This window comes from Portunus trituberculatus, chromosome 9 (genome assembly GCF_017591435.1).
Source record: "Portunus trituberculatus isolate SZX2019 chromosome 9, ASM1759143v1, whole genome shotgun sequence".
Classification (NCBI taxonomy): Eukaryota; Metazoa; Arthropoda; class Malacostraca; order Decapoda; family Portunidae; genus Portunus; species Portunus trituberculatus.
Genome location: NC_059263.1, coordinates 12,808,915 through 12,826,483, shown reverse-complemented (window position 1 = coordinate 12,826,483; position 17,569 = coordinate 12,808,915). Strand labels below are relative to the sequence as shown.

At 42.8% G+C, this 17,569-nt stretch overlaps 1 protein-coding gene across 1 annotated transcript in view; it reads right to left on the bottom strand.

Annotated features, from left to right (window-relative positions):
- LOC123501425 (methylmalonyl-CoA mutase, mitochondrial-like) overlaps positions 1-17,569 on the bottom strand; it is a 123,513-nt gene that overhangs the window by 10,958 nt on the left and 94,986 nt on the right. The window contains exon 15 of the mRNA XM_045250253.1: positions 4,776-4,848. Coding sequence (XP_045106188.1) covers positions 4,776-4,848 — 73 coding nt within the window. The remainder of the gene's footprint in view (positions 1-4,775; positions 4,849-17,569) is intronic.

Sequence of the window (17,569 nt, the reverse complement as noted above, 5' to 3'; positions counted from 1 at the left end):
GGGATGGCATATGAGGAGAGACTAAAGGCAATGGATCTACCAACCTTGGAGCAGAGAAGAGAGAGGATCTGATACAAGTTTATAAATTGATTAATGGAATGGATGAAGTGGATAATGAGAAACTGATCCTGAGAGAAGAATATGACTTTAGAAGCACAAGATCGCATAGTAAGAAACTAAGGAAGGGACGATGTCTGAGAGATGTTAAAAAATTTAGTTTCCCGCAAAGATGTGTTGAGACTTGGAACAGTTTGAGTGAGGAAGTGGTGTCAGCAAAGAGTGTGCATAGTTTTAAAGAAAAATTGGATAAGTGTAGATATGGAGACGGGACCACACGAGCATAAAGCCCAGGCCCTGTAAAACTACAACTAGGTAAATACAACTAGGTAAATACAACTAGGTAAATACACACACACACACACATACATACACACACACACACACACACACACAAACACGGTTGTGTGTAACAAATTTATTGAGTTTCTACTCAAGAATAGTTGATAAAGTACAAGAGAAAGAGGGATGGATTGACTGTATTTATTTAGATTTAAAAAAAGCATTTGATAAAGTGCCACATGAAAGATTACTATGGAAGTTAGAGGGAAAGGGTGGCTTAAAAGGAAGCACATTGAGATGGATGGAAAATTACTTGAGGGGGAGAGAAATAAGGACAGTAGTTAAAGATATGAAGTCCAAGTGGAGAGCAGCAGACAGCGGAATGGCAAAGGGGTCAGTATTGGCGCCAATACTTTTTCTCATATATATAAATGACATGCCAGAGGGAGTGAACAGCTTTATAAATCTGTTTGCGGATGATGCGAAACTGTGCAGAGTCATAAAACAAAAAGAGGATTATGAAATACTGCAGGAAGACTTAAACAAGATCTGGACATGGAGTAAAAAATGGGAGATGGAATTCAATGTGGACAAAAGCCATGTCATGGAAATGGGAAAAAGTGAAAGACCACCCGTGGGAATCTATAAGATGGAATATGGAGTAGAAATGGAGAAAGTAAAAAAGGAAAAGGACTTAGGAGTGACGATGGAAGAAAACAATCAACCGGTAAGCCATATTGATAGAATTTTCAGAGAGACATATAATTTGCTAAGGAATATTGGCTTAGCATTTCACTACATGGACAAAGAAATGATGAAGAAATTGATATGTACTAAAATAAGACCCAGATTGAAATATGCAGTAGTGTGGACTCCATAAAAAACACAAAGAAATTGGAGAGACTACAAAAAATGGCTACAAGAATGGTTCCAGAATTTAAAGGGATGACATATGAGGAGAGACTAAAAGCTATGGATCTACCAACCCTGGAACAGAGAAGAGAGAGAGGGGATCTGATACAAGTTTATAAATTGATAATGAGCAACTAATCCTGAGAGAAGAATATGACATTAGAAGCACAAGATCGTATAGTAAGAAACTGAGGAAGGTAAGATGTCTGAGAGATGTTAAAAAATATAGTTTCCTACAAAGATGTGTTGAGACTTGAAACAGTTTGAGTGAGGAAGTGGTGTCAGCAACGTGTGCATAGTTTTAAAGAAAAATTGGATAAGTGTAGATATGGAGACGGGGTCACACGAGCATAAAGCCCTGGCTCTGTAAAACTACAACTAGATAAATACATCTAGGTAAATACACACACAGAAGCACATTGAGATGGATAGAAAATTACTTGAGGGGGAGAGAAATAAGGACGGTAGTTAAAGATATGAAGTCCAAGTGGAGAGCAGTAGAAAGCGAAGTGCCACAGGGGTTAGTATTGGCGCCAATACTTTTTCTCATATATATAAACAACATGCCAGAAGGAGTGAACAGCTACATAAATCTGTTTGCAGACAATCCAAAACTGTGCGAAGTTATACAGCAAAAAGAGGATTGTGAAATACTACAGGAGGACCTAAATAAAACCTGAGAATGGAGAAAAAAAAGGGAGATGGAATTCAATGTAGACAAAAGCCATGTCATGGAAATGGGAAAAAGTGAAAGACCACCCGTGGGAATCTATAAGATGGGATATGGAGTAGAAATGGAGAAAGTAAAAAAGGAAAAGGACTTAGGAGTGACGATGGAAGAAAACAATCAACCAGTACGCCATATTGATAGAATTTTCAGAGAGACATATAATTTGCTAAGGAATATTGGATTACCATTTCACTACATGGACAAAGAAATGATGAAGAAATTGATAAGTACTATATTAAGACCCAGATTGGAACATGCAGGAGTAGTGTGGACCCCTCATAAAAAGAAACACAAAAGGAAGTTGGAGAGACTACAAAAAATGGCTACAAGAATGGTTCCAGAATTTAAAGGGATGACATATGAGGAGAGACTAAAGGCTATGGATCTACCAACCCTGGAACAGAGAAGGAAGAGAAAGGATCTGATACAGGTTTATAAATTTATCAACGGAATGGACCAAGTGGATAATGAGAAACTGATCGTGAGAGAAGAATATGACATCCGAAGCACAAGATCGCATAGTAAAAAGATGGAAAAGGGAAGATGTCTGAGAGATGTTAAAAATATAGTTCCACATAGATGTGTTGAGACATGGAACAGTTGGAGTGAAGAAGTGGTGTCAGCAACGAGTGTGTATAGTTTTAAAGAAAAATTGGATAAGTGTAGATATGGAGACGGGACCACACGAGCATAAAGCCAAGGTCCTGTAAAACTACAACTAGGTAAATACAACTAGGTAAATAAACACACACACACACAAGCACAAAGAGGATATTGGAAGATTACTGGACAAGTTGGAAGTCAGAAAAGCAATGGGGCCAGATGGTGTATCAGGCTGGGTATTAAAAGAATGCAAAGAGCAATTACTGGAGCCAATTTCTGAAATAATTAAAAGTTCAATAAATGAAGGGAAAGTTCCACTAGAGTGGAAGAGAGCTAATGTAGTACCAATATTTAAAGGAGGAAAGGCAACTGAACCACTAAACTACAGACCAGTGTCACTTACAAGAGTCATAGGAAAGTTATGTGAAACAATTATCACAGAAAAATGGGGTAAATTTCTAGAAGAGGAGCAAGTCATATCGAACAGACAATTTGGGTTCAGGACAAAGCAGTCATGTGTATCAAACTTATTAAGTTTCTACTCCAGTTATTGCAAGACTTGAAAACAGAGATGGATGGGTACACAGTATATCTGGACATTAAAAAGGCATTTGATAAAGTCCCTCACAGAAGACTTCTTTGGAAACTAGAGAACATAGGAGGACTGCATGCAACCTTGCTCGAATGGACAAGAGATTATTTGAAGGATAGGGAAATGAGAACTGTGATCAGAGATACATACTCATCTTGGAGTAAAGTAACTAGTGGAGTGCCACAAGGGTCAGTGTTAGCTCCCATTATGTTTCAAGTTTATGTAAACGACATTCATATTGGGATAAACAGCTATATGAATTTATTTGCTGATGATGCAAAGTTGCTAAAAGTTATCAAAACCAGAGAGGACTGTCTACTGTGTCTACTGCTACAGGAAGATTTAAACAAGATCTATGAATATAGCAAGAAGTGGAAATTGGAGTTTAATGCCAAGAAATGTCACATAATGGAACTAGAAAAGAGTAAGAGAAGACCAGTATGGAACTATCTGATGGGAGAGGAGCAAATAACAAAAACTAAATAGGAAAAAGATCTTGGAGTGATCATACAAGAAAATCTGAGCCCTGATAAACACATACACAAGATATTTGGACTATCATATAAGATGTTGACTAATATAAGAGTAGCATTTCATTACATGGATAGATATGATGAAAAAAAATCATCACAAGCATGATACGCCCAAGGCTGGAATATGCAGCAGTGGTATGGTCTCCGAGTTCTAAAAAAGATATAAGAAAACTGGAAAGGATACAGAAGATTGCTACAAAGATGGTGTCTGAGTTAAAGGACCTCACATATGAAGAACGACTCAAGGAAATGTGATTGCCAATTTTACAAGATAGAAGAGAATGCAGTGACCTAATAACAATGTATAAGATAGTAAATGATATTGAAAAGATAGACAAAGAAGACCTGGTGTTGTTGGCGGAAGATGGAAGGACAAGAGGACATGAAAAGAAAATCAGGATGAAGCAGTGTCTGAAGGATGTTGGAAAAATACAGTTTTCCACACAGAACAGTGGAAAAATGGAATGCATTGGATAATGGAATTGTTGCAGCACATAGTGTGCATAACTTTAAAGAAAAACTAGATAAATGGAGATATGGAGACAGGACACTATGAGCCCCACTCAAACCCTGTATAATACAACTAGGTAAAAACAACTAGTAAATACACACATTTTGTCACAGCAACTGTGGTTTACCTTGTTTTCTGTTTATTCTTTGCTACCTTTGTTTATGTCCCTGTATCTCAGTGGCCTGTTAGGTAGAACACTTGTCAGATCAATGTGTTGGAAGGTACACATTTATCTTAAAAAAAAAAAAAAAAAAGGTATGGAATAGGAATGAACATGTTCAAGCACCACAAGCTTTAGAAGAGTGGGCAAAATGAGCAGTTGTCTTGTCACCTCAACAAAGGAGTCTCATTTGCACCACCACTGGACACCCTTTAGTCTAAAAGTGAGGAATTTTGAAATTGGAAGAAATCAATATGGAAGATTCTTGAGAAGGCAGGTGAACATGTCTTAAGAAGAGAAATAATTTTGACAGAGACCAGTCTTGAAAATAAGAGGAAACCAAAATGAAGACTGGCATGCACAGCTCTCTCTCTCTCTCTCTCTCTCTCTCTTACCAGCAGCGAGGGAAGACGCTCCAACCACATGCACATCTGCATCAATTGCCTGTTGTGCCACCTCAGCTGCTGTCTGGAAGGCAAAGCAAGAGATTTCAAATAGCTGATTTTCACGTTCACACAATCAGCAGCCAGCGGTTACCCACACAATTATCATGGAGATCTTTGTTGGTGAGTGAAGAATGACAAGGTATTGCAATTTTTATAGATGTGGAATTTATCCTACATGCCTGTATACAGTAGTTGTCTGTTTGTACTCGTACTATACTATGAACTAAGATAAAATGTTTAAGTGTTTCTAGTAAATTTTAAAAACAATCTTGTGATATTATTAGAGAATTGAAAGACACTATGAAGCTATATACTTCCACTAACATTATCAAGTGTACCAATATTCCCTGCAGACTCTGAACACTTATGTTGCAAAGAAAGATGTAGAAGCTGTGAAAACTCCTGGATTTAATAATTAAGTTATCCCACCACCTCGCCTAGGTCATTTTGTCAGTCAGTGTACCTGTAAAATCCAGACAGTGTGTGAATTTTGTGTGATGGCACAGTGCTGTGTTGCTCCTGTGGTAGTGAGGTGTTGTGGCATCATCATGCTTCTCTTATAAGGTGGTGTGACAGTAGTGTGTCATGACCTTGCAAGTGTGGCATTGTGACAGGGAGCTGAATAAGCTGTGTGTAATACCAATCCATACACTTTGTGCCTGTAGCAATCAGTGCACAACCTATGTACATACATTATTGGCTCATTTTCTCTGTCTTTTTCTCTTCACTCTCATCAACTGCCTTACTTTCATATACAACACTAATAAGAAGGAGTCAATAGAATTGCAAATGCTGCAATAGCAAAAACCTTAAGTAAGTACTAGAGACTGATTGGAATAGGGTCTCAAGAGACACTTTTTAGAAAATGAGAAAAATGTAGTTAAAGCATGCTGACCTTCAAAATGCTATAGCTTTTCAACTGATAAAGATATTCTGGTGATTTTTTTCAAATGCAGCTGAAAACATCTGTGTTAGTCCTAGACTAGCTCATTGTGTGATAATGTGAATAATACACATAAAAAAGCACTGAAAATAGTGTGAGGGAGAGCTGACATACTTTTGCATATGAGAACAAATGAACCAACTGAAGCTCATTGGCTAAACATTATGTCTCAGGTGCTCTCTTTGGCTGCCTGGAACTTGATGATATGTGCTAAGCACTGTGATTGGCCAACACCTCAACACACGGTGCCCTGGCTCTCGGGACCTTACTACTAAATTGGACTTTCTCATATCCATCCGACAACAGAGGCATTATCGTAATTTGCATGAATATACAAGGAATATCAATCTAAACGTCAGTGGAATATTGACACCCAAGGTTCAGGACCTCATGAACACTGTATAGGGAGTTCTTGATTTGTGTGAGGGACACGTTCCTCAAGGGATCACATAATGTGAAAATCACATAAAATGAACAAGATTACCGAACTAAACTGTACACTGCTAAAGGTTCCACTGTATGTATGTATGTATATATATATATATATATATATATATATATATATATATATATATATATATATATATATATATGTATATACAGTAATAGAGGTTGTCAAAGCTGTTCGTAGAGTGAAAATTCGTTAAGCAGAAGTAATTTTCTCATAGAAAATAATGGAAATAGGGGGATGCGTTCTGGGCTGGTCCCCAACATACCACATGGGTTAGAAAAAAAAAAAAATATATATATATATATATATATATATATATATATATATATATATATATATATATATATATATATATATATATATATATATATATATATATATATATATATATATATATATATATATATATATATATATATATATATATATATATATATATATATATATATATATATATATATATATATATATATATATATATATATATATATATATATATATATATATAGATAGATAGATAGATAGATAGATAGATAGATAGATAGATAGATGATAGATAGATGATAGATAGATAGATAGCTAGCTAGCTAGCTAGCTAGCTATTAGCTAGCTAGCTAGCTAGATAGATAGATAGATAGATAGATAGATAGATAGATAGATAGATAGATAGATAGATAGATAGATAGATAGATAGATAGATAGATAGATAGATGATAGATAGATAGATATATATATATATATATATATATATATATATATATATATATATATATATATATATATATATATATATATATATATATATATATATATATATATATATATATATATATATATATAGATATAGATATATATATATATATATATATATATATATATATATATATATATATATATATATATATATATATATATATATATATATATATATATATATATATATATATATATATATATATATATATATATATATATATATATATATATATATATATATATATATATATATATATATATATATATATATACACTCAACCCTCGATTTGCCGGACTAAAAGGGGAAGGCTTGTCCGGGAATGGCAAATGTCCGGCAATGGAAAATGTCCGGGGGTCTACCCCCTTGCCGAACTTTACCCTATACAGGTTGAACCCCGCTTTAACGGCACGCGATTTACCGGAATCCCGTGTTTAACGGCAAAATTTCCGGTGGGAACATAGTGTTGTCTTTAACGGCATTTTGGCACCTGCACCAGCTGTACCAGGAAGTTGGAAAATAAATCAGACGTTTTTTGTTCAGAAAAACAAAACTGAGGAGAAGAAAGAGACTTTGCACCAGATGTGGAAGACAAGAGAAAGAAAAATAAAAGAAAGGCAGGATCAGGAAGAATAGAAGTAACAGGAGGTGCCGAGGCAAAGGCAAAACCTCCGACGACCATCATCATCATCATCATCTCACCACGTGGGGCCGTAACACATGCCAATGCCGCCGACACGTAAGCACAACACTCGTGTGACGCGGCAGACTTGTTTACAGTCCAGTACTAGACGTGTATGTCCGCCCGCGCTGCCATCTATAGTGCCCGATTTGCGAACTTTGTCTGGCGCGGTAGTTTGAAATCGACTTGTCCCGGACTTTTTTTTTTTTTTTTTTTTCCCACAGACTCTTGTCCGGCAAATCCGAAATCCGGCAAATGGAGGTCCGGCAAATCGAGGGTTGAGTGTATATATATATATATATATATATATATATATATATATATATATATATATATATATATATAATATGTTGCAAAGGTATCCTCCCAGATATGTACGTGTGCCTGTGTGAGTGTGGAGCAGCGTCATAAGAGAGTACATATGGGTAGTACATATGAGTACATATGTGCAGACTTTAGCTAAAGGGTGAGCGAGGTGTTGGTTGCTCGTGTTTATGAAACTGTCACACCTTATGGAAGGGACGCTGAGCTAGGCCTCTATGACGGAGGAGGTGTGACCCCGGAGGTCATGGGGAGATAAGAGTGTGTGTGTGTGTGTGTGTGTGTGTGTGTGTGTGTGGGTGAGGGCACTGGCTAGCCCTGGGATAATTGTCATACGGTACCGTGTAAATAAAGGCATGCATGTGTGAATTGCTTGTAGCCAGCATTATCAGGGATATATTGGTAATTAGCGGTTAAGGTAGATAGCGTTACCTAATAAGCTGAAATAGACTCGTAAGGACATTGCCTGGCAGGTGCGACGGCACAGGAGGCGTGGTTTGTGGGGCACTGTGTGGCACCGACGAGGACAGAGGACAGGAGTGTAGCAAGAGACCTCGAAGGAACAAGTCGTACTCTGGGGAGCAGTCAGAGAGTGAACGAGAGACAGAGAGACAGTGAAGTGCCTGACGAACTAACAAAGTGTTACCCGTACTTTGTTGCCGCCCCCTGCCCCGTCCTGTGTGCCGCCGCCACCTGTTCCCGGTGACTCGTGTATAGTTGCTGTAATATAGAGAAATAAGGAAGAAGTGTTTCCTTCTCCCACTCTGTGTGACTGAGCTGAGTGAGAGTGGGTGCTATAGAAGCAGACAGCCAGGCCTGAGAGAGCGATCTGCCCGCCGCTCCACCCCAGCCGCGCCGCGCCACCCAGGTAAAGTCCTTCTCCCGACACACACGCCCGAATCCCGAGAAGATTGTGAGGCGTCCCCTCCCTGAAGAAGAAGCTGAAGGAGGGTCGCAGCACTTGGTGTCAGGAGTGGGATCCTAAGGGCGTCTTGTGTGTTGTGGCGGAAGGCAAGGTACTACCTGACGGAGGTACAATGGCTGACGGCGAGCAGATCGTGAAGAAGGAAGTTGTGGGCGAGGAGCCGCCTTCAATGGCTGAACTCATGTGTATGTTGGTGGCGATCCAGCAGGAATTGACTACCGTCAGGCACGAAGTGACTACCGTCGGGCAGGGATTGATTACCGTCAGGCACGAAAACGAACTCCAATGTGCGACGCTGAAGAAGGAGATGAAGGAGGAGTTGGGGCGATGGCAGATGCCATGCGAGCGACGGCAGGCCCAGTGAGAAGAATGAGTGCTCAGTCGCACAGCGCTCATCCCGTCTGCTCTGGGCTGGCGTCCGGCTGGCGGGTGAGACCGACGAGGAGTCTGAGGGCGACGAGACGGAAAACTCCTCGGACTGTCTCCCACCCTGCCCTCCGCTAGCCCTTCCCGCAGCCGCCCCACCCAAGACTGCCTCCCGCCCACCAACGGAAAGCTCGCTCTCCCCTGCCGCCTCCCGCCTCGAGCTTCCTCCCAGCCAGCGGCCGCCCCTCTGCGCCCCCAGGCGGCCTAGACCACAGGAGTTCGACGGAAGGGTGTCGCTGGAGGCTTACCTGGCCCAATTCGAAGTCGTGGCTCGAGCGCAAGGCTGGAGTCAAGAGGAGCGCGCCCTGAATCTTGTGACAAGTTTGAAGGGGCCAGCCGTGGAGGTGTTAAGTCAGTTAACACCTGCACAACAGGAGTCCTACACCGACGTAGTGGGCGTCTTGGAGAGGCGCTACGGACACCAGTACCAGGCAGAGGTGTATCGGGCGAGGTTCCGGGCCCGAGTCCGAGGACGCGGAGAAACGTTACAACAGCTGGCACAAGATTTGGAGCATCTGATGCGGAAGGCGTACCCACGGGCATCAGAAGAAACTGCAACGCTGCTGATGAGGATCAGTTCATTGATGCGCTGGAGGACGCGCAATCGCAGATTTACGTGAAGCAGGCGCATGTTGCAAATCTGCAAGAGGCCCTTGCCCGGGCACTGGAGTTCGAGTCCTTCGTTAAGACTAGCGCCGGGAGGTCCAGGACAGACTCGAAAGAAACCAACGCTACCGACGGAGCCGGGCGAAGGACGGGCCAGGAGAAGCAGAGCAAGGCCGTTCAGAGGGGCATGTTGGAACTGTAAGGAGACGGGACATAGGAAGCAAGATTGTCGCCGGTCCCCAGCCCCGCTCGGTCTCATTCCGCCGAGCAGGTGGGGCAGTACGTGTACCAGCCCTGCTGCTGGGGTTGTGGCCAACTGGGCCACCTCTCGGTCCTGCCCCAGAAGACGCAGGCGGGCAGGAGAACACGGGCGGAAACACCGCCTGGCTGGGGAGCGGGCCGCACACCAGCCGTCATCACCCAGGCCCCACTCCCGCTAACTGGCCGCCGCTCTGTCGCCGCTGCAGCTGCTGCCGCCCTCACCTCCCAGGTTGAAGGCGTGATCGATGGACGACCGTGTTGCCTTACCGTGGATACTGGGGCGGACAGGACGCTCGTCAGGAAGGGCGTCATCGCAGCAAGGAACCTCCCCTTGCCCCACAGAAGATGTGTGGAGTGACGGGGCACTGCAGCGCGATGCGGGGACCAGTGGAGGCGCGGATAGAGGTGGGAGGCGAGGAGATGCAGCTACCTGTGTACGTGGCTGACCTGGAGGAACCCTGCCTCCTGGGTATCGACTACCTGACGAAGGGCCGGGCTTGTATCGACTTCGGGAAAGGAACGCTGAGGGTACATGATACGGAAGTGCCCTTACTCCCGAGGACGCCTGCCCTCAGGTAGCAAGCGCCCGGTCTGCTGGCCTGGCCTCAGGGAGCAGGACAAGGGCGAGCAACAACGGCGCCGGGAGGTGAGCGGGCGCGGTGATCAAGTGGAGCCAGCAGGTGAGGTGCAGCGGCTGCCAGCCGGGCGGGCAGCGGGGAGCGTGGCAACACCGGCCGCCACCAGCGGGCGGGCGGTGAGGAGCGCGGCGCACCCGGCCGCCACCAGCGGGCGGACAGCGAGGAGCGCGATACAGCCTGCTGAAAGGGACGGTGACGGAAGACGTGTGCCGGAGCACCTACGGGAGATGCTGCAGAAGAGTATGGAGCGTCTGAGCACTGAGCAAGCAGTACAGTTGCGGAGGATGCTGTGCGTGTACGCTGATGTCTTCTCGAAGGAGACACGGACCTGGGCTGCACGAATCTGGTTCAACATCGCATCGATACCAGTGGCAGCCACCCAATCAAGCACGCACCACGAAGAATACCTCCCGCTCGACGTCAGGAGATGGAGAAAGCGGTGAGAGGCTTACAGGCGCAAGGTGTGATCGAGAAATCGAACAGCCCGTGGTCTTCTGCAGTAGTTTTGGTGAAGAAGAAAGATGGGTCGACGCGTCTCTGTGTAGACTACAGAGCCCTGAACGACGTCACGGTGAAGGATTCCTATCCACTACCCAGGATTGACGACACGCTGGATGCACTGACAGGTGCCCGCTGGTTCTCCACTCTGGATCTGAAGTCTGGCTATCATCAGGTGGAGGTGGCGGACGAGGATAAAGAGAAGACAGCATTCTCCTTTGGGCAGGGACTATGGCAGTTCCGCGTCATGCCCTTCGGATTATGCAATGCACCAGCGACCTTTGAAAGGCTGATGGAGCGGGTACTGGAGGGCCTGCAGTGGAAGACTGCCCTCGTCTACCTGGACGATGTGGTTGTTTTCGGACGCACCTTCGAGGAGGAGCTGCAGAGGCTGGAGGACGTCCTTCTGCGGTTGAGGAGAGCTAATCTGAAGCTTAGCCCGAAGAAGTGTCTGTTGTTCTAGCAGGAGGTGCCCTTCCTCGGGCATGTCGTCAGCGAGGACGGGTGCGCACCGATCCACTGAAGGTGCGAGCTGTGGCAGAGTAGCCTGTCCCGACCAATGTGGGCAAAGTGAGGAGCTTCGTGGGCCTGTGCACGTACTATCGTAGGTTCATGAAGGACTTCACCAGCATAGCGGCGCCCCTGCACCACCTGACAAGAAAAGGGGCGCGATTTTGCTGGGATGCTGGGTGTCAGACAGCCTTTGAGCGGCTGAAGGAGGCACTGGTGAACGCTCCTGTGCTGCCATACCTGCTTGCCCGTACATCGTGGATTGTGACGCTAGTGCTGAGAGCGTGGGAGCGGTGCTGTTGCAGCTGAAGGACAGACGCGAACATGTGGTGGCGTACTACAGTAACAAGTTCAGTCACGTGGAGAAAAATTACTGTGTCACGCGGAAGGAACTTTTGGCGGTGGTGAAGAGTCTAGAAAACTTTCACCCGTACCTGTATGGGGCAAAGTTTACTGTGAGGACGGACCACGCAGCCCTGCGGTGGTTGAAGACGATGAAGAATCCTGAGGGGCAGTTGGCGACGTGGATCGGCAGGCTGGAGCAGTACGATTACTGCGTCGAGCATCGCCCTGGGAGAGTCCACAAGAACGCTGACAGCCTCAGCAGACGTCCATGTGAGCCTGAGTGTCACCATTGCAGCAGGAAGGAGCCAGAAGAAGTCTGCAGGCTGACACGAGTCCATGGCGCGGAGGGTGACGGAGACACGCTTCTGCAGGAGGCGCAGAGGAAGGACCCGGATCTCCACCCAGTAGTAAAGTGGCTGGAGGAAGGTCAAGGTCGCCCTGGCGAGCAAGAAGTGGCAGCCCTGAGCCCAGCTACGAGATTCTACTGGAGGCAGTGGGACACGCTGAAATTGAGTAGAGGAGTACTGGTGAAGAAGTGGCTGACACCTGACGGAGGGATGATGTACTGGCAGACAGTCATTCCTCGTGATATGAGAGCTAGCCTGATGCGGGAGATGCATGAGGGCGTCGCCAGTGGGCATCTAGGAGTGAAGAAGACACTCAGTCGTCTACGACAGCGGTTCTACTGGCTGGGGATGCGCAAGGATGTACAAGAATGGTGCCGAGTGTGCGACACCTGTAACGCCAAGAAGGGACCAGCACGGAAGGGTAGAGCGCCGCTACAGCTGTATCAGGTGGGAGCCCCGATGGAGCGAGTAGCAGTAGACATCGTGGGGCCGCTACCCGCGACTGCAGCTGGCAATCGTTACATCTGTGTTGCCATGGACTACTTCACGAAATGGCCCGAGGCGTACGCACTGCCGAACCATGAAGCAGTGACTGTAGCAGAGGTACTGGTGGAGCAGTTCTTCACCAGGTTTGGTGTGCCTGGAGAGCTGCATTCCGATCAAGGCCGCGAGTTTGAGTCGGAGGTATTCGGCGAGTGTTGCCAGCTAATGGGCCTGCGGAAGACGAGGACAACACCACTGAGGCCGCAGTCTGACGGGATGGTGGAGCGCTTCAACAGGACACTGGCTCAGGAACTGGCCAAATACTGTACAGAGGGACAGACAGAGTGGGACCGGAAGCTTCCCGCTCTGCTCATGGCATACAGGTCTGCCGCGCACGAGGCCACCACCTACACGCCGGCCCGGCTTATGATGGGCCGGGAGCTTCGCCTGCCGGTGGACTTGACAACAGGACGCCCTCCAGATGAAGAACTGCCTACTGTGGCCACGGACTACGCCATAGCACTGCAGGAGCGGCTAGTGGAGGCTCATCATCAGGTGCGAGGACGACTTAAGCTGGCAGGCGAGGCCATGAGGCACTGCTATGACCAGGGAAGTCGCGCGGCTGAGTTTGCATTTGGCGACAAGGTGTGACTTTACAACCCCCGCCGGCGGAAAGGTCTCTCACCGAAGCTGCAGAGCCCCTGGGAGGGGCCATACACTGTCATCGAGAAGGTGTCGGAGGTAACCTTCTGTATTCGTCGAGGACAACGCGGGAAGCCCAAGATAATTCATGCTGACCGACTGTGGAGATACCACGGGCCGGGGAAGTTCACCTGGGGCCAAGCCCCGTGTGACAGCAGCAGTGAGGAGGAGGAAGCTGCCCTTGCCATAGTAGCAGAAGACGTAACGGGGCCTGACGCCGGCCTCATGGGCAGCGAGGACGGTGGAGCAGGGACGAGCAGGGATGAAGAAGCTGAGTCATGAGTGGGTGACTCACCGCCAGCCGCCGCCCGCCGCCCACCTCCCCAGCGTCGACCACCACGGAGATTGCAGGACTATATTCTAGATGAGGAAACAGATTTGAGTAGCTAGGATGTAAAATGTGGAGGACGAGACTAGGGAAATAGTCGAGACGACTATTTATGTGGGAGGGGGCAGTGTTGCGAAGATGTATTGCAGCAGCCTCCCAGATATGTACGTGTGCCTGTGTGAGTGTGGAGCAGCATCATAAGAGAGTACATATGGGTAGTACATATGAGTACATATGTGCAGACTTTAGCTAAAGGGTGAGCAAGGTGTTGGTTGCTCGTGTTTATGAAACTGTCACACCTTAATGGAAGGGACGCTGAGCTAGGCCTCCATGACGGAGGAGATGTGACCCCGGAGGTCACGGGGAGATAAGAGTGTGTGTGTGTGTGTGTGTGTGTGTGTGTGTGTGTGTGTGTGTGTGTGTGTGTGTGGTGAGGGCACTGGCCAGCCCTGGGATAATTGTCATACGGTACCGTGTAAATAAAGGCATGCATGTGTGAATTGCTTGTAGCCAGCATTATCAGGGATATATTGGTAATTAGCGGTTAAGGTAGATAGCGTTACCTAATAAGCTGAAATAGACTCGTAAGGACATTGCCTGGCAGGTGCGACGGCACAGGAGGCGTGGTTTGTGGGGCACTGTGTGGCACCGACGAGGACAGAGGACAGGAGTGTAGCAAGAGACCTCGAAGGAACAAGTCGTACTCTGGGGAGCAGTCAGAGAGTGAACGAGAGACAGAGAGACAGTGAAGTGCCTGACGAACTAACAAAGTGTTACCCGTACTTTGTTGCCGCCCCTGCCCGTCCTGTGTGCCGCCGCCACCTGTTCCCGGTGACTCGTGTATAGTTGCTGTAATATAGAGAAATAAGGAAGAAGTGTTTCCTTCTCCCACTCTGTGTGACTGAGCTGAGTGAGAGTGGGTGCTATAGAAGCAGACAGCCAGGCCTGAGAGAGCGATCTGCCCACTGCTCCACCCCAGCCGCCGCGCCACCCAGGTAAAGTCCTTCTCCCCGACACACACGCCCGAATCCCGAGAAGATTGTGAGGCGTCCCTCCCTGAAGAAGAAGCTGAAGGAGGGTCGCAGCACATACATATATATATATATATATATATATATATATATATATATATATATATATATATATATATATATATATATATATATATATATATATATATATATATATATATATATATATATATATATATATATATATATATATATATATATATATATATATATATATATATATATATATATATATATATATATATATATATATATATATATATATATATATATATATATATATATATATATATATATATATATATATATATATATATATATATATATATATATATATATATATATATATATATATATATATATATATATATATATATATATATATATATATATATATATATATATATATATATATATATATATATATATATATATATATATATATATATATATATATATATATATATATATATATATATATATATATATATATATATATATATATATATATATATATATATATATATATATATATATATATATATATATATATATATATATATATATATATATATATATATATATATATATATATATATATATATATATATATATATATATATATATATATATATATATATATATATATATATATATATATATATATATATATATATATATATATATATATATATATATATATATATATATATATATATATATATATATATATATATATATATATATATATATATATATATATATATATATATATATATATATATATATATATATATATATATATATATATATATATATATATATATATATATATATATATATATATATATATATATATATATATATATATATATATATATATATATATATATATATATATATATATATATATATATATATATATATATATATATATATACATATTGTAAATTGCCCATTTCATGAAATGGGCAAACCCAATTCATGAAATGAACCTAACCTAACCTAACTAACCTAACCATTTCATGAAATGGCCACTCCATTGCACATTTCATGAATTGGGTTAGGGTAGTTAGGTTAGGTTAGGTTAGGTTAGGTTCATTTCATGAATTGGGTTTGCCCATTTCATGAAATGGGCAATTTCACAAACGGTGTAATATATATATATATATATATATATATATATATATATATATATATATATATATATATATATATATATAAATATATACGATACAGGAGAGAGAAGACCCACAAAAGAACGGTTATCTTCATTATATCCACTTCACAATGTTTCAGGAAAGTACATATCCCATCTTCAAGTACAAAAGGGGCTGTAAAACCACACGTAAAACGTTAAAAAATGACCAGATGCAGTGGTCCTACTACTTGTTCCTCCAACAGTTAAGTGGGGAGGGCGACTGGCTTACCAGTATTTATAGGCTCCTACTCACTAAATGGCAAAATCTAATTGGTTCAATAAGAATTTCCTATCCAATACAAAATATAGTACAAAATTCTAATCTGTCATAGCTAATGCACAAAAAGAGAAAAATTTAAAGGTATGATGTACAACAGTTAGTCTATTACCAAAGTCTAAAACCAAAGAAGTTAGATACATTACATTACCCTTCTCAGGACAATTTAGTTACCATTTACGCAATACAATGTCTCATTTACTCAAAAAACATGTTCCGAGTGTTGATTTTAGATTTATTTTTGTTAATAAAAATACCATAGGTTCTCTATTTAAATCTAAAGATGCTATGCCTACTACTTTGTGCTCAAAAATTGTATATTGTTTTAGATGTCCGGACTGTATGTCATGGTATATTGGTTCCACCTGTCGGAACCTTAAAATTCGAATTTCTGAGCACTTGGGAGTATCGTATAGAACAAATGCTCGACATCACTGAGCCTAGTTTCTCAAATATAAGAGAACACGCATTACAATGTAATCATGTTTTTACTGATCAGGACTTCAAAATAAAGTATAGGGCATATTGTAACTCAGACCTTAGGATAGCGGAATCTTTATTTATTGTAAAAGAGAAGCCAGAGTTAAATGGTACAGAAATAGCCACCAAATTATTAATTTTCTCTTAATGGTTTCGAACTAGGTGAGATAGGGTCATTATAAAATAGTAAGGAGTCGGAGGTTCGTATACGTGTACTTTGTTTCAACCAATTAGCATTGAGTATTTCGTTCAGACTAAAATATTTCTGTAATACACTAACTGTTGTACATCATACCTTTTTTGTGCATTAGCTATGACAGATTAGAATTTTGTACTATATTTTGTATTGGAAAGGAAATTCTTATTGAACCAATTAGATTTTGCCATTTAGTGAGTAGGAGCCTATTAATACTGGTAAGCCAGTCGCCCTCCCCACTTACCTGTTGGAGAAACAAGTAGTAGGTCCACTGCGTCTGGTCATTTTTTAACGTTTTACGTGTGGTTTTACAGCCCCCTTTTGTACCTGAAGATGGG